The sequence below is a fragment of the Acinonyx jubatus genome, chromosome E1 (assembly GCF_027475565.1).
Source record: "Acinonyx jubatus isolate Ajub_Pintada_27869175 chromosome E1, VMU_Ajub_asm_v1.0, whole genome shotgun sequence".
Taxonomy (NCBI): Eukaryota; Metazoa; Chordata; class Mammalia; order Carnivora; family Felidae; genus Acinonyx; species Acinonyx jubatus.
The window spans coordinates 33,853,536-33,870,713 of record NC_069397.1 but is presented as its reverse complement, the minus strand read 5'-3'; the positions used below and the strand labels follow the sequence as shown (position 1 = coordinate 33,870,713).

The 17,178-nt window shown below is 45.8% G+C and overlaps 2 protein-coding genes across 23 annotated transcripts in view; one reads left to right on the top strand and one right to left on the bottom strand.

Moving 5' to 3' along the window:
• The first annotated feature begins 2,052 nt into the window (after positions 1-2,052).
• Positions 2,053-5,440, top strand: LOC113592408 (nucleoside diphosphate kinase B). Its single transcript, XM_027034139.2, has 5 exons — positions 2,053-2,207; positions 2,460-2,588; positions 3,470-3,571; positions 4,319-4,431; positions 5,188-5,440. The coding sequence occupies exons 2-5, from the start codon at positions 2,463-2,465 to the stop codon at positions 5,303-5,305; spliced, it is 459 nt and encodes a 152-aa protein (XP_026889940.2). The 5' UTR covers positions 2,053-2,207; positions 2,460-2,462; the 3' UTR covers positions 5,306-5,440.
• Positions 5,441-12,124: 6,684 nt separating this feature from the next.
• Positions 12,125-17,178, bottom strand: part of MBTD1 (mbt domain containing 1) — a 70,500-nt gene continuing 65,446 nt past the window's right edge. For 21 of the 22 annotated variants that reach the window (XM_015084947.3, XM_053211945.1, XM_015084949.3 and 18 more), the window contains one exon: positions 12,125-15,360. In XM_015084947.3, the coding sequence (XP_014940433.2) occupies positions 15,242-15,360 (119 nt within the window). In that variant the 3' untranslated portion in view covers positions 12,125-15,241. The remainder of the gene's footprint in view (positions 15,361-17,178) is intronic. The other variant, XR_008294090.1, reaches the window with a different exon arrangement.

Below are 17,178 nucleotides of genomic sequence, written 5' to 3'. Positions count from 1 at the left end.
CCTTGTGCTTGGAGAATACTCAGAAATTCTCTGAGGAGGAAAGTGAGAACAGATGTTGGGGACTATGACTTTTGCCACAAACTTGAGTGGCTTTTCTTTCTTGGTATTTTGCCTGTGCCCTGGCTTTGGTAGAGAGTAGAGAGGTGGGGAGTTGGGGTGGGGGCTTCCGTGTCCTCCCAGTTTCCCTGGGGCATCCCTGACAAAACTAAGATTATTTAAAGTGCGCAATGAGAGTTGACCTTTGCATACTTCATGGGAGGATTTCCTCCACGAGGGGCTACTGTTTTCTCGTCCAGCTGAGGACTAGAGGCATTTCTGTTGCACGCAAAGCCTGGCCTGTTTGTTTTGGGGGGAGTGAGATGAAGTGCCAGCACTTTGGGGAATGAGTATGTGTGTCGTGAGGCAGGGTCAGGGGTCACACCTCGCCCAGTTAAGGGCAGTCTTTCCAGGAAGGACAGAAAAGTGAGCAGAAGGCTGCCCCTGAAGGGAGGTATTAGTGACGGGGCCAAAGGGGCAAACGGCTCTCCAGAGAATTGTCCGGTGAGATTCCCAGCCTCCTTCCCACAGTTGACATTGGATAACTCCGAAAAAGAAGTCCAAATTAGGGCTTGGCCTCGAAGCCACAGAGAACACTAGTCGTCTCTTCTCCAGAATGAGGGCTGTGTGTTCATGCTCTGCCACCAGAAGTTTGGGAAGCCAGCAAGGTGTAACAGGGCTGGACTGTCTGTCGCCTTGCAGCCAGGACTCAGGGTGCAAAGGCACCCAGCTCGGAGGGACCCATTCAGACCAGGTTCCACACAACCCAAAGGCAGAGAGGAGTCATGGTGAAACAAGAATGGGATTTATTCCAGGGAGGCCACCACCCGGAAGACAGTGGACCCTCTCAAAGACTGTCTCCAAAGGACTGAAAATTCCTTCCAGGTCTTTTGTTGTTTTGCTTTTTGTTTGTTTTTGTTCTTTTAAACATTTTTTAAAAGTTTATTTGTTTTGAGAGAGAGGGAGTGCGGGAGGGGCAGAGAGAGAATCCCAAGCGGCCTCCACGCTGTTAGCACAGAATTGGCAGTGGGGCTCGATCTGATGAACAGGAGATCACGACTTGGGCTGAAATCAAGAAGCGGAGGCCTAACTGACCGAGCCACCTAGGCACCCCATTGCTTTTTTGTTTTTAAAGCATCCACACGCAGCGTGGAGCCCAGTGTGGGGCTCAAACTCGCGGCCCTGAGATCAAGACCTGAGCAGAGACCAAGAGTTGGACACTTAACCGATTCAGCCACCCAGGTGCCCTGCTTCTAAGTTCACATAAAGCTTACGTGGGACAAAGGTCGGTGCGGTGCGTACCCACAAATGAGCAGCGAAGGTCAAATCGCTCACTGTCTTGCAGTCAGTCACCCTGGTCTTGCTGGCTCAGGGCAGTTCTTGTTGCTTGAGGGGGTGGTTTGTTTCCATCACGGGATGCTTGCCTGCAGGGTTTTCTGCTTGAGTTAACAGGGAAACTAGAAGGAAGAATTTAATCAATTAGCGAGTTTGAGGTCAAAATGGAGGTAGTTGAAGCCCAGTTTCAATCTAGAAGGTACAGCTTGTCAGTGCAGTGCCGGGAGCACTAGGGTGAGGACACAGGGCTCCCCTTGATCAGCTCACTGTCCTGAAGGGAGACAGACACAGGGCTCTCACCAGCTCGGGGTACAAGCGCTGCTGGATGGGGGTCTGGAAGGGCCGAGAGGAGGGGCCCGCCGCCTCCCCAGGGACCTGGGAGCCCCCCAAGGGTGGAGAGCCCTCCGCAAACATGACAGGTCTGCTGTAAGACACTCGAGAATCTTGTCAGGGGTAGGTCTCAGGCTGCACTGGAGAACCTGACCAGAGTGTGTGTGTGTGTCGGCAGAAGGTACACAGTGTGTGTGCGTGTGCGCGCGCACGTGCCCGCGTGTGTGACGGCAACAGGTACCGAAGGGAGGGTGCGGACTGGACGTGCGTAGCTGCGCCCCGGCCGCGGGACACCCGGGTGGAGAAGCCACTTCCCGCTCCGGAGCCCCCACCCACTGAGAGCGAGCCCGGGGCGTGGACAGGGGCCACGGGCCGCGGCGGCCTCGCGGGTTGGGCGGCGGGGCGTCCGGGGTGTGGCCGTCGCAGGGCCCTCCCCCCGAGCGGCTCCCGGCCCCGCCGCCCCCTCCACGTCGCGCCTCCCGCCTCGCAGCGCAGCCAGCTTCCCGGTAAGACGCCGCGGGCGCGCTCCCCTGTCGCCCCCCGGCCCCTCCCCGCAGGCGTGCTCACCCCCCCGCTCCTTTCCCCCCTCCTCCCAGGCCCGGTGCCGGGTCCCCTCCGGCGGGGCGGCGGCGGCCGGGAGGCGCGTGTCCCCGCGGAGCGGGCGGAGGGGCCGGGGCGCCCGCGGGGTGGGGGGAGGCGCGGGCCGCCTCCCTAGTCCGCGCGGCCGCCGGGCTCTGAGCCGCCCTTGTCGCCCGCAGGCCATGGCCCACCAGGAGCGCACGTTCATCGCCGTCAAGCCGGACGGCGTGCAGCGCGGCCTGGTGGGCGAGATCATCAAGCGCTTCGAGCAGAAGGGCTTCCGCCTCGTGGCCATGAAGTTCCTGCAGGTAACGCGGCGCGCCGCCGGGGTGCTCCTGCTTCCGCTCCCAGCCGTGGCCCTCGCCTCCGCGGCGACACAGCCGCCCGAGCCCAGCCCCGAGGCCCGCGAGCCCCGGCGCCCTCCGCAAGGTTAAGCGGAGGTGACGTGTCGCCTGCCCGGGCTCGCTGCCTGCGGGGGAAGCCCGCCCCCGCCCGGGCCTATGCCCCGGCCCCCTCGGGCTGCAAGTGTGTGTGGGGGGGTGGGGGTGGGGGTGGAGGCTGCAAGTGCCCTGGGTGGTGGCGGGGGGGGGGGGGGGGGGAGCCCTCCCGCAGCCGGCTTCCTCCAGCTTAGGGCAGTGCCTGTCACTTCCACGCCACAGGTAGGGGCACAGATCTGGACCTTAAGGGATAAGTATTGGAATCTCAACCAGGCCCATCTGGGAAGAAGAGAACGTTCTCGGTTAACATCTGAAATGTTTACAAGGACACTGGGAACGGACCTCTCTCTGGCGTATTTCTTTCAACAGCAGACCCTCCACATCTAGATTTTCAAATCATCTATCTACTCTTTAGGGTTGTACCATCCGTAACGCCGGGGACATTATGAGGGTGTCTTCATGATCTGAACAGTCTTTCTACTAAAAGAGTGTCAGGGTTTGGAGAGGATAATTATTTTATAGATATATGTGTATATATCTGTACACATGTATGTATATGCGTATATGTATGTGTATATATATATGCACACATATTACATACATATATACACACTTACATATGAATGCGAGTTAACATATAATTGGACTTTTAGAAAAGCCGTCCTTTGAATGGGGGGTTCTGGGGATGGGATGGATCCGTATTTGAGCCTCTCCAGTTTACTTCCTAACTGCAACCTCCTGTTCAATGCCAGGCCTCGGAGGAACTCCTGAAGCAGCACTACATTGACCTGAAGGACCGCCCTTTCTTCCCCGGGCTGGTGAAGTACATGAATTCCGGGCCGGTTGTGGCCATGGCAAGTGCTTTTGGGGGGTATGGAGGAAAATAAGGGCTGATACAGGACTGGGCTTGCACAGTGCCCGTGTGTCTTTTTAGACATCGGCCCCAGCTACTCCAAATGCCTTGTTCTACAAACGGAGCCTGCTGGAGTTACTCAGTCAACAGAGCTGCTAGGAGCTCGGGGGGCAAAAGCAAGGGGAAGAAGTTTTCTAATCCAGTGCTAGAAATAGAGCAGTCGATTTCCTCCTGTGGCATTTGTGTCCAGTTGGGAAGGAAGAGAACAGAGGGTACAATAAGGAGGCGCAGAGTCGTGGAGAAAGTAGACCTCCTTCCTGTTCTCTGAGGATGGCTTTGTTTCTGCTCTTCCCTGCAATGCACTTTTTATTTTCATGCAAACCTAGTGTCCCACGCTAACAGTCAGATGCCCATCCCACTGCCCCTGTTCCAGTCTGATCACTTTTCTCCACCCTTCCATCACAATTTCTTGTCCGTGTTTGTGGCTGCAGAAGGGTCTTCAGTCCTGTTAGCCTTCCTCTCAGGCCGGGAAGTCCCTGGGTTGGGTAGGTGGTTTCTCTGTCTCCTCGCAGCGTGCCCGGGATGGAGCGCGAGCACCTTACACCGGCCCCTGCTGTCTGCTGGGGCCGGCTGGTTGGCCACATCACTGACTGGTCTGATTGAAGTGTGCCGTCAGGCAGGGCTGAGTGTTTGTTCCCGGTGGCCCCAAAGGACAGATCTGATGCAGTTCCTTTTCCCTCCTGTCCAGGTCTGGGAGGGACTGAACGTGGTAAAGACGGGGCGAGTGATGCTTGGGGAGACCAACCCAGCAGATTCTAAGCCAGGCACCATCCGTGGGGACTTCTGCATTCAAGTTGGCAGGTGAGTCCCGAGGGGCGCCAATGATGTTTCCTCAAAGCCACTTAAAAAGGGTGGGGGATGGGTACAAACCATTTGGGGCATATCCCAATTTTAGGAAGGTTTGAACTTTTAAAATTAGGTGGTAATGATCACTGGATGAAAGCTCCCTTAAAAAGTTACTTCCCCCTGGGCTACTTAAAATTTTAACCAAAACCTCACAGAAGGGAGCTGCATGTGGTAGGTCTCAGGGGACACAGCCAAAGAGCCTCTGCTCTGTGTGGTGCTGTGTCTGTAGGCGTGTCATTTAACCCTTTGCTTCCCTTGCTGTATAAAATCTGGGCAAAAACCTTACAGAGTTTAAGATCCAAATGGAATAGAGGGGTTGGGCGTGTAAATGTCTTGGCTGAGCTTTGCAAATTAGGGTTGTAAGAAAATGCAACAGAAATGGCCCCCGATAGTGAATGTATCACATCTCGTCTGGCTCTTGGTCTGGTTCTCCCTGTTTTTCAAAATGAGAGAAGTAATGTTTTGTGGCACAGCAGTCTTGGGGTACAAACACTCGTTTTGGAAGTGGGAGCATAACAGAGCTGAGCCACGGGATGCTTTTGATCCAATACTCTTAGAATTTTATAGTTGCTTTTAAGAGGAAATGCCTTGGGTCTCCTGCTTCAGGTGGCAGTTTGGCTGGAAAGGTCTGCAGCGACCATCCTTTGCTTCAGCCACGAACAGACTTTTGCACTCTAAAACGTGGTAGCCGGTAATTGTTGTCTCTCTCAGGAACATCATTCATGGCAGTGATTCAGTAAAAAGTGCAGAGAAAGAAATCAGCCTGTGGTTTAAGCCGGAAGAATTGGTTGACTACAAGCCTTGTGCTTTTGACTGGATCTACGAATAAAAGGTGGACAGAGCATCAGTCCCCTTCGGCACCCCCTGATACGTCCCCGGACACTGCTCTGCATTCCACTGACTTGGAAGCCAGAGAATCAATCTTTCTTTTCTAAAACTTACCAATAAAGCCCTTGGAAACTGGTGCAGCCTCCTGTGCTTACTTGATGCCAAACTGGAAGAAGTGACTTGGTCCCTTGGCTTTCATAGCATTATCCAGAAGCAAATGATCCTACTTGCGGTGGAAGAACCATCTGCCCCTTGTCAGCATCTGGGTGCACTTGTAGACTCTAGGAGGGAAAGTAGTGAGGCGGACGAGGACGAGTGTGGCACTGGTTAGGTGAGTACGGAAACTGAAAAGGAAATAATGAAAATAAGTATCACAGCTGCCTTAGAGGATGTAGAAAAAGGTGGGTTTCCGTACACAGAATTTGTTGAAACTCGCCAAGGGTGAAACGCGGACCCGTCCAGTCCAGAGTTACATCTTTGTTGACTGAAAACTGGGCGAGTTGTGTCTGAAGAAATGGAAGTCTAAGGACATCTGTAGGATGAGGATGATGCCCCTGCAATGCAGGTGTAAAAGAAACAATGTGGGGCGCCTGGGTGGCTCAGTCGGTTGAGCGTCCAACTTCGGCTCAGGTCACGATCTCGCGGTCCGTGAGTTTGAGCCCCACGTCAGGCTCTGGGCTGACCACTCAGAGCCTGGAGCCTGCTTCCGGTTCTGTGTCTCCCTCTCTCTCTGACCCTCCCCCGTTCATGCTCTGTCTCTCTCTGTCTCAAAAATAAATTAAAAAAAAAAAAAAAAGAAACAATGTATATAAAGCAGTTAAGCTAGCGCCTGGCCCCTAGCGGGTACACAGGTTTCCTGCAACCCTGCCCTACTTCGTTCTCTCCGCTGAGGTGACGTGCCTGTTTACAGGGCTCTAAGCAGCGACTGGTTGGGAAATTCTTACTGCCTGCTTTTTAGGTTCATTTCGCTGGCACGGCACAGTTGAAAGATAATGCCTAATAGCACCCATCAGTATAAATGATCGCTGTCACGTGCAGTCTGGCTTAAAAATTGGAGGTTAGGGGAATATGTGGGTTTATGAACAGCTATGTTCTGTTAGGCAACTGGTGAAAGTTGATATGCGACTTGCATATGAAAGACTCCCGTGTTATTTTTTTTAAATTTTTTTTTTCAACGTTTATTTATTTTTGGGACAGAGAGAGACAGAGCATGAACGGGGGAGGAGCAGAGAGAGAGGGAGACACAGAATCAGAAACAGGCTCCAGGCTCTGAGCCATCAGCCCAGAGCCTGACGCGGGGCTCGAACTCACGGACCGCGAGATCGTGACCTGGCTGAAGTCGGACGCTTAACCGACTGCGCCACCCAGGCGCCCCAAGACTCCGTATTATTTAAAAAAAATTTTTTTTCCCTCGGGGCGCCAGGGTGGCTCAGTCGGTTAAGCGTCTGACTTTGGCTCAGGTCATGAGCTCGCTTTCGTGAATTTGAGCCCCGCGTCAGGTTCTGTGCTGACAGCTCAGAGCCTGGAGCCTGCTTCGGATTGTGTGTGTCCCCTCTCTCTCTGCCCCTCCCCTGCTCGCACTCTGTTTCTCCCTCTCTCAAAAATAAAGATTAAAAAAAATGAAAAAAATTATTTTTCTTTATTATTTTTGAGAGTGAGAGAGCATGAGCAGGGGAGGGTCAGAGAGAGAGGGAGACACAGAATCTGAAGCAGGCTCCAGGCTCTGAGCTGTCAGCACAGAGCCTGACGTGGGGTTTGAACGTGGGAACTGTGAGGTCATGACCTGAGCTGGAGTTGGATGCCTGACAGACTGAGCCACCCAGGTGCCCCATTGTTACTTTTTTTTAATGCATATTGCTAGACTACAAAACAATGACAAAAATACATTGACAGTTTGGTGCAAAAAATGTTACAAGTCAACGAGTTCAACATTTTCTAAATTATTTTTCAATGTCACATTTATTTATTTATTTATTTATTTATTTTAACATTTATTTATTTTTGAGACAGAGACAGAGAATGAACAGGGGAGGGGCAGAGAGAGAGGGAGACACAGAATCCGAAACAGGCTCCAGGCTCTGAGTGGTCAGCACAGAGCCTGACGCGGGGCTCGAACTCACAGACTGTGAGATCATGACCTGAGCCGAAGTCGGACGCTTAACTGACCAAGCCACCCAGGCGCCCCTCAATGTCACATTTAATGTTTATATACGCTACGTGCTCTCACTACATTAAGTAGAAGTTTGATTATTAAAGTTACAGATGGGACAGTCCCGAGGTTCAGCATTTTATTTTATTTTTTTTAATTTTTTTTTTTAACGTTTGTTTTTGAGACAGAGAGAGACAGAGCATGAATGGGGGAGGGGCAGAGAGAGAGGGAGACACAGAATCGGAAGTAGGCTCCAGGCTCTGAGCCATCAGCCCAGAGCCTGACGCGGGGCTCAAACTCACGGACCGCGAGATCATGACCTGAGCTGAAGTCGGCCGCTTAACCGACTGAGCCACCCAGGCGCCCCAGGTTCAGCATTTTAATGTGTCCCCCGGTGATCCCTCTGCACACGGGCTGAGGTACTTGGATTAGCAGCAGCAGTTAATTATGGGCTTATTTTGTGTCAAGGCTGTTCTAACAACTTTACATACATCAGTTTATTTACAGTCTTCACAACTCTTAGGAGGTTGGTATCCTCACTTTACGACTGAGGAAACGGAGCCAGATTACAGACTTAACCAGTAAAGGGAGTAAGGTTTCAGTGCCGGCAGCTGGATTCGGACCCCACGCTCTTGGCCACTCTGCTTCACCTAGTTTTCCTTCCAAGTGACTCCAGAAAATTATAAGGTCGGAGGGTAACTGGAGTCAAATTTGGAGTGGGGAAAGCTGTGGACTTTATGGTGTGGACTTAAGGACTTACTTTGGTAGTGAATGAGAAAGGGTGGACTGTGGTGAGGGTAAATCCTATATACCAGCTAGGTGTGTGAAAGCAGTTAACTCCTTCAGAACCTTTTATGATTTCAGTACAACTTTTATTTGAACGTGTATTACACGCATTGTTTAAAATGCGTTACTTTAGGGGCCCTGGGTGGCTCGGTTGAATGTCCGACTCTTGTTTTTGGCTTAGGTCACGATCCCAGGGTCATGGGATTCAAGCCCCACATCGGGCTCTTTGAGTGTGGAGCCTGCTTAAGATTCTCTCCCTCTCTCCCTCTCCCCTACTTGCTTACCCTCTCTCTAAAAAAAAATATATATATATATATATACATATATATGTATATAAAACCTTTAAAAAACCAGGGCGCCTGGGTGGCTCAGTCGGTTAAGCGTCGGACTTCAGCTCAGGTCACAATCTCACGGTCCGTGAGTTCGAGCCCCGCGTCAGGCTCTGGGCTGATGGCTCAGAGCCTGGAGCCTGCTTCCGATTCTGTGTGTCTCCCTCTCTCTCTGCCCCTCCCCCATTCATGCTCTGTCTCTCTCTGTCCCCAAAATAAATAAACGTTAAAAAAAATTTTTTTTAAAAACCAAAATGCTTTATTTTTTTCATCATAATATGTTCTTTAATCCCCACCCCTTGGTTCCCTCGTGCCCCCACTCACCTCCCCTCTGGTAATGGTCAGTTGTTGTCCAGAGTTATGAGTCTGCTTCTTGGTTTGTCTCTATTTTCCCTCCTTTGCTTTTTTTTTTAATTCCACATTGAGTGAAATCATGTGGTATTTCTCTTTCTCAGATTTATTTCACTTAGCATTATACTCTGCTCTATCCATGTTGTTGCAAATGGCAAGATTTCATGCTTTTTATTTATTTTTAAAGTTAGAGAGAGTGGGAGTGAGAATCTGAGCTGTCAGCACCGAGCCTGATGCAGAGCTTGATCCCACAAACCATGAGATCATGACTTGAGCCAAAATCAAGAGTCAGATACTTAACCAACTAGGCCACCCAGGCACCTCCCATTCTTTTTTATAGTATTTTATTATTTTTATTTATTTTTAAATTAAAAAACTTTTTTTAAATGTTCATTTTGGAGAGAGAGAGAGTGTGTGTGAGCAGAGGAGGGGCAGAGAGAGAGGGAGACAGAATCCTAAGCAGGCTCCAGGCTCTGAGCTGTCAGTACAGAGCCCGACATGGGGCTCAAACCCATAAACTGTGAGATTATGACCTGAGCTGAAGTCAGACACTTAACTGAGCCGCCTAGGTGCCCCTATTAATTTATTTTTAAAGTTTATTTATTTTGAGAGAGAGCACACACAAGCAGAAGAGGAACAGAGGGAATCCCAAGCAGGCTCCACACCGTCAGCACAGAGTCCGACGCGGGGCTCAATCCCACAAACCGTGACATCATGACCTGAGCCGAAATCAAGAGATGCTTAACTGACTCAGCCACCCAGGCGGCCCTTTTTTATTTTTATGGCTGAATAATACTCCATTGTGTTTATATATACACTATATTTTCTTTACCCATTTATCTATGGATGGACACTTGGGCTGCTTCCATAGTTTGGCAATTCTAAATAATGCCGCAATAAATAATGGTGCGTGTATCCCTTTGAATTAGTGTCTTTGTATTCTTTGGGTAAATACCCCGTAGTGTGATTGCTGGATGGTAGGGTAGTTTTTTGTTTGTTTTTTAAGTTTATTTGAGAGACAGAGAGAGGGAGAGGTGGTTCTGGTTTTAACCTTGAGGAGCCTCCATACTGTGTTCAGTGGCTGCACCGGTTTGCATTCCCACCAGTGCATGAGGGTTCCTTTTTCTCTGCATCTTCGCCAACACTTGTTTCTTATGTTTTTGATTTTGGCCATTCTGACAGGTGTGAGGTGATATCTCATCGTGGTTTTGATTTGTATTTCCCTGATGGTAAGGGATGATGAGCATCTTTTCATGTGTCTGTTAGCCATCTGTTTCTTCTTTAAAATGCATTACTGGGGCACCTGGGTGGCTCAGTCGGTTCAGCAGCCGACTTCGGCTCAGGTCACGATCTCACACTCCGTGAGTTCGACTCGAGCCCCGCGTCGGGCTCTGTGCTGACCGCTCAGAGCCTGGAGCCTGTTTCAGATTCTGTGTCTCCCTCTCTCTCTGACCCTCCCCCGTTCATGCTCTGTCTCTGTCTCAAAAATAAACTTAAAAAAAAAAAATTAAAAAAATAATAAAATGCATTACTTTTTTACAGGGTTATTTGCTTTTTGTCAATAGGCAAACCCTATTTGGCCTGCTTGTGAGACTGGCCAAAGAGGGTTATGCCAGCCTCAGGAAGTCTATAAGAGGAAATCCTTTACTGTTCTCCCTGATCTCACAAGGCTGGATAAACAACACAGGGCTAAAAAGTTACTTACTTCTGGGAAACACTTACTACTCTTAATGCATATGCTGGGCATAAAGCACACCAGAAAACTAGTTTCCTAAGAGGCTTAAAGAATAATATATATATGTAAAACTCATGGGACTGTAAATGAGAGTCAAGCTGGGAATTCCCATGTACTAGGCAACTATTCAAGCCATTTAAGGTAGAAAGCAAGGCAGATACTGTTTTTCTTGGAATGTGTTCTATATTTCTAAAGTGTGATGATGAAATTAACCCCGGAAGAGACTCAACCCATTATCTTACATCCATAAAATTCTTTGCAGCTTTTTTAGTAAATGTTGAGTAACTTACCGAAGAGACAGTTGGTAAAGGAGGGTGTCTTGCATTTCCTCTTCATGTAAACAACAAGAGCTAGTTGGGATAATTTTTAATTTTTTTTAATTGATTTTTTAAAAAATTTATATCCAAGCTAGTTAGCATATAGTGCAACAATGATTCAGTAGATTCCTTAATGCCCCTTGCCCATTTAGCCCATCCCCCCCTCCCACAACCCCTCCAGTAACCGTTTGTTCTCCATATTTGTATCTCTTTTTTTGTCCCCCTCCGTTTTTATATTTTTGCTTTCCTTATGTTCATCTGTTTTGTATCTTGAAGTCTTCATAGGAGTGAAGTCATATGATATTTGTCTTTCCCTAATTTCGCCTAGCATAATACCCTCTAGTTCCATCCACTTAGTTGCAAATGGCAAGATTTCATTCTTTTTGAATGCTGAGTAATATTACATTGTATATATACCACATCTTTATCCATTCATCCATCGATGGGACATTTGGGCTCTTTCCATACTTTGGTTATTGCTGATAGTGCTCTAGCTGGGATAATTTATATACAGCCTATGAATTCTGTCTGCTGCTGAGGTTAAGGGAGCTTAAAAAAAAGTCCCCCATGGGGCACCTGGGTGGCTCAGTCAGTTACGTGTCTGACTTTGGCTCACGTCATGATCTTACCGTTCATGGGTTTGGGCCCTGTGTGTCGGGCTCTGTGCTGACAGCTCAGAGCCTGGAACCTGGTTCAGATTCTGTGTCTCCCTCTCTCTCTGCCCCTCCCCCACTCACACTCTGTCTCATTCTGTCTCTCAAAAATAAATAAATGTAAGACTAAAAAATAATAAAAAATGAAAGAAAAAAAAAAAGTCCTCTAGCAAGCATGCCAAGGCTGAAACAGCATGTTCGAAAGTGACGAAACCTCCCTGCCGGCGGCTGTGCTTTTGCCATTTACCTTTCTATGAAATCCTGGCTCAAATGCAGCCACATCCACATATCCATCCATATTCTGTTCCTCCCTTGTCAGCTACCAGCAGATTCTTCCTCACTCATGTGCTTGCTTTCCCACATAGGGGCACAGGTTCTGGGAGGAAGGAACTGACCTCTCTCAGAGACCTGTGATTGCTTACAGAAGGCACTCAGTACTTTGAATAAAAAAGGACACCCTTCAAAGACTAAAGCGTATTAAAGAACCGCTCCGATACAACTCAACTTTAACATTTTATTTTGTGTAAAAAAGGGCAAATTTAGTGAATTATTTTCATCTTGTACACAAAGTTATAATTTTAATGCTTTTCACATCCATGCTGAAAATTTGCAGTTTGGTAAAAATGAAAGGAACATAAGTTTCTCTGAAGGAATTTTTCACGCCATTATATACACTTCCTGAGAAAGTCTCAAACACTTTCTCAATGATCACAAGTTACCAAGAAAATAAAAGATTAAATTTGTACAGATATTGATCTATATATCAAATACATACAGAAATGATGTAAAAACCTTATGCAGTTTACTTTGACCTCTGTCCTCAAAAGATTTGCTCAGGGACAGATGCTTTTCTTTTGTATAAATGACTGTGGCTTTATTTAAAATATGAAAATCAAAGGAAGCAACCCAGTTTAATCACAGTATTTTTAAAATCCCTTCCCAATAGTAAAGGATCATTACCAAATATATAGCACCATAATACAAATATTGATGGGAGAGGGTATTCACATCACGCAAAATTAATATAATAAAAACAAACAAACACTGAAAACCCGTGTTAGTATCCGTAGAAGTTGTTGATAACAGCTTTAGCTTTCCTCATACACAGCAAGGAAAAGGTTAAAAGAGTTTAAACTACCAAAAATCCCCAAATAATCCTAACAGGAAAAAAATGAAAGCAAACCCAAGGTCAGCAGTACATTTTGAACCGTAAAAGAGAATGGGGCTATTGGGTTGTACGACTGGAGTTATGGCTAAGACACCAATCTCCTCTGCACTGACTTATTTCCTGTTTATCAGCGGCAGGAGTTAGAGCCTGAATGATGAGGAGGGCTTCAGATTGTGTTTAGGCTGCTAGGAAGTCCTTGCCAACCTTTAGCTGTTGGTCACGGGGTCAAGACAGGTAACACTTGGCGAACAGGTGGGAAATTCGAAAACACTCAGAGCCTGGTTTTGCTATATAATTGGAAGCTTACAGGACCTGGCTACAAATGAGCATTGTACACAACTCATTACCGGGCTCCAAATCAAATCCCTCCTGGGTTTCTCAGGTCCCTGCAGAGCCCCAGAGCCCAAGGTACTGGCAAAGTGCACCATGCAGCTGCTTCCTGTGCCCCTGTCACGTGTCATGGAACCAGAGCCTGAGAACGAAGATCGTGGTAAGCCCTGCTTTGGAAGTCTTCCAGGCTTTAAGTTTATGGGAAGATTCTTTAAGTTAAAGATTTGGGAAGTGTGAGGATGTCACATTTACAGTAGGTCCCTCTCAGTAAGGTTGTTTAAGATAAATATCCAGTAATTTAACAGCTGAATTCACATATATTTGACACGTGAGAATCAACCTGGCGTTGATATGATCTGCATTTATGCCCCTAAAGAGTCAGTATTAAGAAATGTTGACATGCGATTCCATACATTCTTACACTATAAAGTAACAAATTTTACTTCCAGTAGCAACTACAAAACCTTATGTTATTAACCCCTCTTGCATAGAATGAGGTAAACCTGTGCGTATTACCAATGCTATTTATTCCCAAAAGTAGAGCAATATTTTAGAAAATAAATTGCTGGTTTTTAATGTTCTATGCATTTTAAAATTCAAACAAAAATCTTACCTAAAATGGTCTCCTGGGGCTTTCCATTACCATTTTTTTAAAGCATTCCATAGGCTGAAGGACTTTAGAGGTTAATCATTTTGATTAATTTCTAATTAGCCCTACCTATATTCCAGAGGAGATGGCCAATGTTACCACTCTGAAGAGGCCAGGCTAAGACCCAGAAGCACTTCTAGAACAGATGCAATTAATTCCTGAGAGTTTAGTTTATGAACCTCACTGGTAAACGCTAGAGCTCTCTCATTCAGTCACAACTCAGAAGGTCTGAAAAATGCAGAGAGCAAACCTTTCACCAATTTACCCTTGTATCCTTTTTTGAAAGGAAGCCATGTGAATTTTAAAATAGGGAATGTCTGAAATGGTCCAAATCAGTTATTATCGTTAAAATTAATTTTGAATACAATTAAAAGACAATTCATACTATATATATATATATATTTATATTTATATATATGGAATTTTAAGAAAATTAAATTCTCTTTCAAATTAGTTTTCTAACAAATCCAGGATAGTTAAAAGCAGAGCTGGAATGATTTTGAAATCTAAACGGATTTTTGGCTTTAAACAACTCTGAATTTGATTCCACTGGTAATACAGCAGAACATCTGTTTTGGGGTGTGGTTATACCAAGTATCATCTAACTGATGGAGGGAAATGGTAGAGGCCTGACCAGAATCCCTCATGTGGGGTATCTTTAGTAAGGAAAATAAAATGAACTACGGACAATATTGCATTTTCCCCAACCCCTCGACATGTAGACTGAAATCCTGTATATCTTGTCAACCATTCCAGTTTAACACTTTAGTGTTAGGATAATTTTAATCTTTTTTTTTTTTTTTTTAATTAAAAGAGAACATATAAAAGTATCCAGAGTTCTTCCAGTTTCATATAGAACTCCAAATAAATTTTCACAGAATGAAAAACATTTCTGTACAAACATTTAAAATGGGCTGCAATAAAATGCCAACAAGCAGAATTAATTACCCCTTCCATGATCCTATGTGGTGATGAACCCTCCTTGGGAGGGGGGTTCAGTTGCATATTTCTGCAGCAAAGGAAGCTGGAGATGTGACTGGCCTAACTTCTAAAATCCCAAAATCTCCCAACAGGTACCAAAAAGGTTCATTTGTAATGACAGTTCATTTGCATTTACAACTATATCCTTCTTTTAAATCATTTCCTTCAATCCTGCTACCTAAACTTTAATCTTACCAAAAAGTTAGAATTTCAGTTGTTAACAATGCACATAAATCCAAACTTGGAAAATATTACAAAATTCTTCCAAAAGCTTCAAATACAACACAAAAATTGTCCATCTTTATAAATTGAAAAATTTCCCCCCACGACTAAAATAGTTTCCCCACCCACCTGAAAAATCTGGAACTGAAATTTTCTATGTTTAGCAAAATGTCCCAGTGGAATAGCCCCGCTGTACAGCTCGGTTGGTTATAAATCAGTCCTGTTTTGTAAAACCCCTCCCTCCCGCCCCTGGGTCCGGAGCCTGCCTCAGGGCTCCTGTTTGATGTAGAAGCTGGCAGAGCCATTGCTCTCCTGATCGGACGCTCCTTGGAGGAAATTATAATCCTCTCCATCTATCAACTCCTCCTTCAGCTGCAATGTAGTCACTGCATGAGAGAGATAAATGCGGGGGATGTGATTAAGCCTTTCTGGAAAATTCAGATTACTTTCAGTCTTCAGGTTCCACCAGCTTTATACAGTTAATAAGACTTCTTCATGTCTTCCATAACTCTTAAAATTAACCCCCAGAAGTATGAACCTTTAACTCACTTTAATTCTTAAAATATATTGGCAGTTAAGAAAGTCCCAGAAAGGAACAATGCCGTAATCTAGACACTGCACAATGAACCTCTTCAATGAAGTGGTCAAGTTAATAGTGATCGCTGATTTGATAAGAATAATTTGAATTTTTCTTATAACTAAGTATTCACTTTTATGTCAATGTCTATACAACAGTGACGCATTTCTTGCATGATTCTGAACTCTAATATTTAAAATAAGTGACGTTAATAAATGACTTCAATATAATCTTATCATCTCCAAGGAGTACCTTCATTAAAAAGACTCCCTGTAGAAAAAAGATATAAATTTGATAATAATAGTAAAATAGTATTATAAATAATATAAAGTATGATATCATCTATGATAGACATGTTATATTTATACATAATTTTCATATTCATAAAAATAAGTCATAAATCTGATATTGGATAAACACCTATATTAAAACTAAAATCCTGGAAAACTTGAACAATTATTTTAGGTAAAATAAAACTTTACTGACATCAGCAATATGAAAATCATTGGTGCAAAATGGCTAATGATGGCAATGGCATCACCTAACAGCAATACTGCCTGAGTCCTTATCGGAGGATCTGAGGACTTCCTTTTTTCAAATTTTAAGTAGGCTCCACGCCTAACATGGAACTTGAACACATGACCCTGAGACTGAGTTGCATGTTCTACCGACTGGGCCAGGCAGGTGCCCCTGATGACTTCCTTTTTAATGAAGACAAACCCAACAGTCTAGGCGGTCCTCGATTCATAAACAGGCCATGTTCCAGTAAGTCTTTATTTCTGTGGACAACTGTTTTTAAGTTTCTAGTATTTTCAGTGGGGTTTAGATTTCTTGATATCCACTGAAGTCATGGCTAGTCAGAATCGTTAGGGACAGGAAGGCTTCTTTCTAATGCATGGGCAAAGACGAAAAAAATTTTTTTCTTTGCTGGGCCCCGCAGTGGCCTTGGGCAAAAACTTTAGGCTATTTAATACCGAAATTTTCCTTTTTTAAAAAAATAAATCCCTCTTAAGTTACTGTCCTTCAACACAATTATCCAGTAACTTCAGATTCCTCTGAATCCTTTCCTGGAGGTTCATGGTCTACTGTTACTTCCTACAGAACTCTCCTTCAAAAAATTACTTTCCTACTTTTTAAATAAAAATGTTCTCAGCTAGGTGCTAAAAACTAGTCTTAGTAACCACCAACTTCTCAGAAAGGTATTCAGGTTTCTTAAAGAAGTTACCGTTTAACCAAAATTGGGCTGGTCAAGCTCCAAATACTGGAAATGGGTGGTCCTGTATGCTAACACACTGACTGGGATCCAATCCCACAGTAAGCGGTGCTCACTTCCTTCTCCAATTTCTTTAGCACAAGGATGTGTTAAATCAGAGGTCACAAACTGTGTCCTTCCCACTCCCTCCTCCCATGGTTCTTTTAAATTTGACTGAATATTTGGAAACAAGAGATTTCCCGTTAAGACCCTGGAAAGTAGGGACACTTGGCCACAGACAGCCAGCTTTTCCAGGGGCTGTGGCTGGGGGAACTGACTGCGAGCGCAAGCCTCCCTGGGCCGCGGTGCCTGCCACAATCGCGTTTGAGCAACGTGTGACTCCCACCCATGCTGGCTGTGTTACTCTCTGAGATA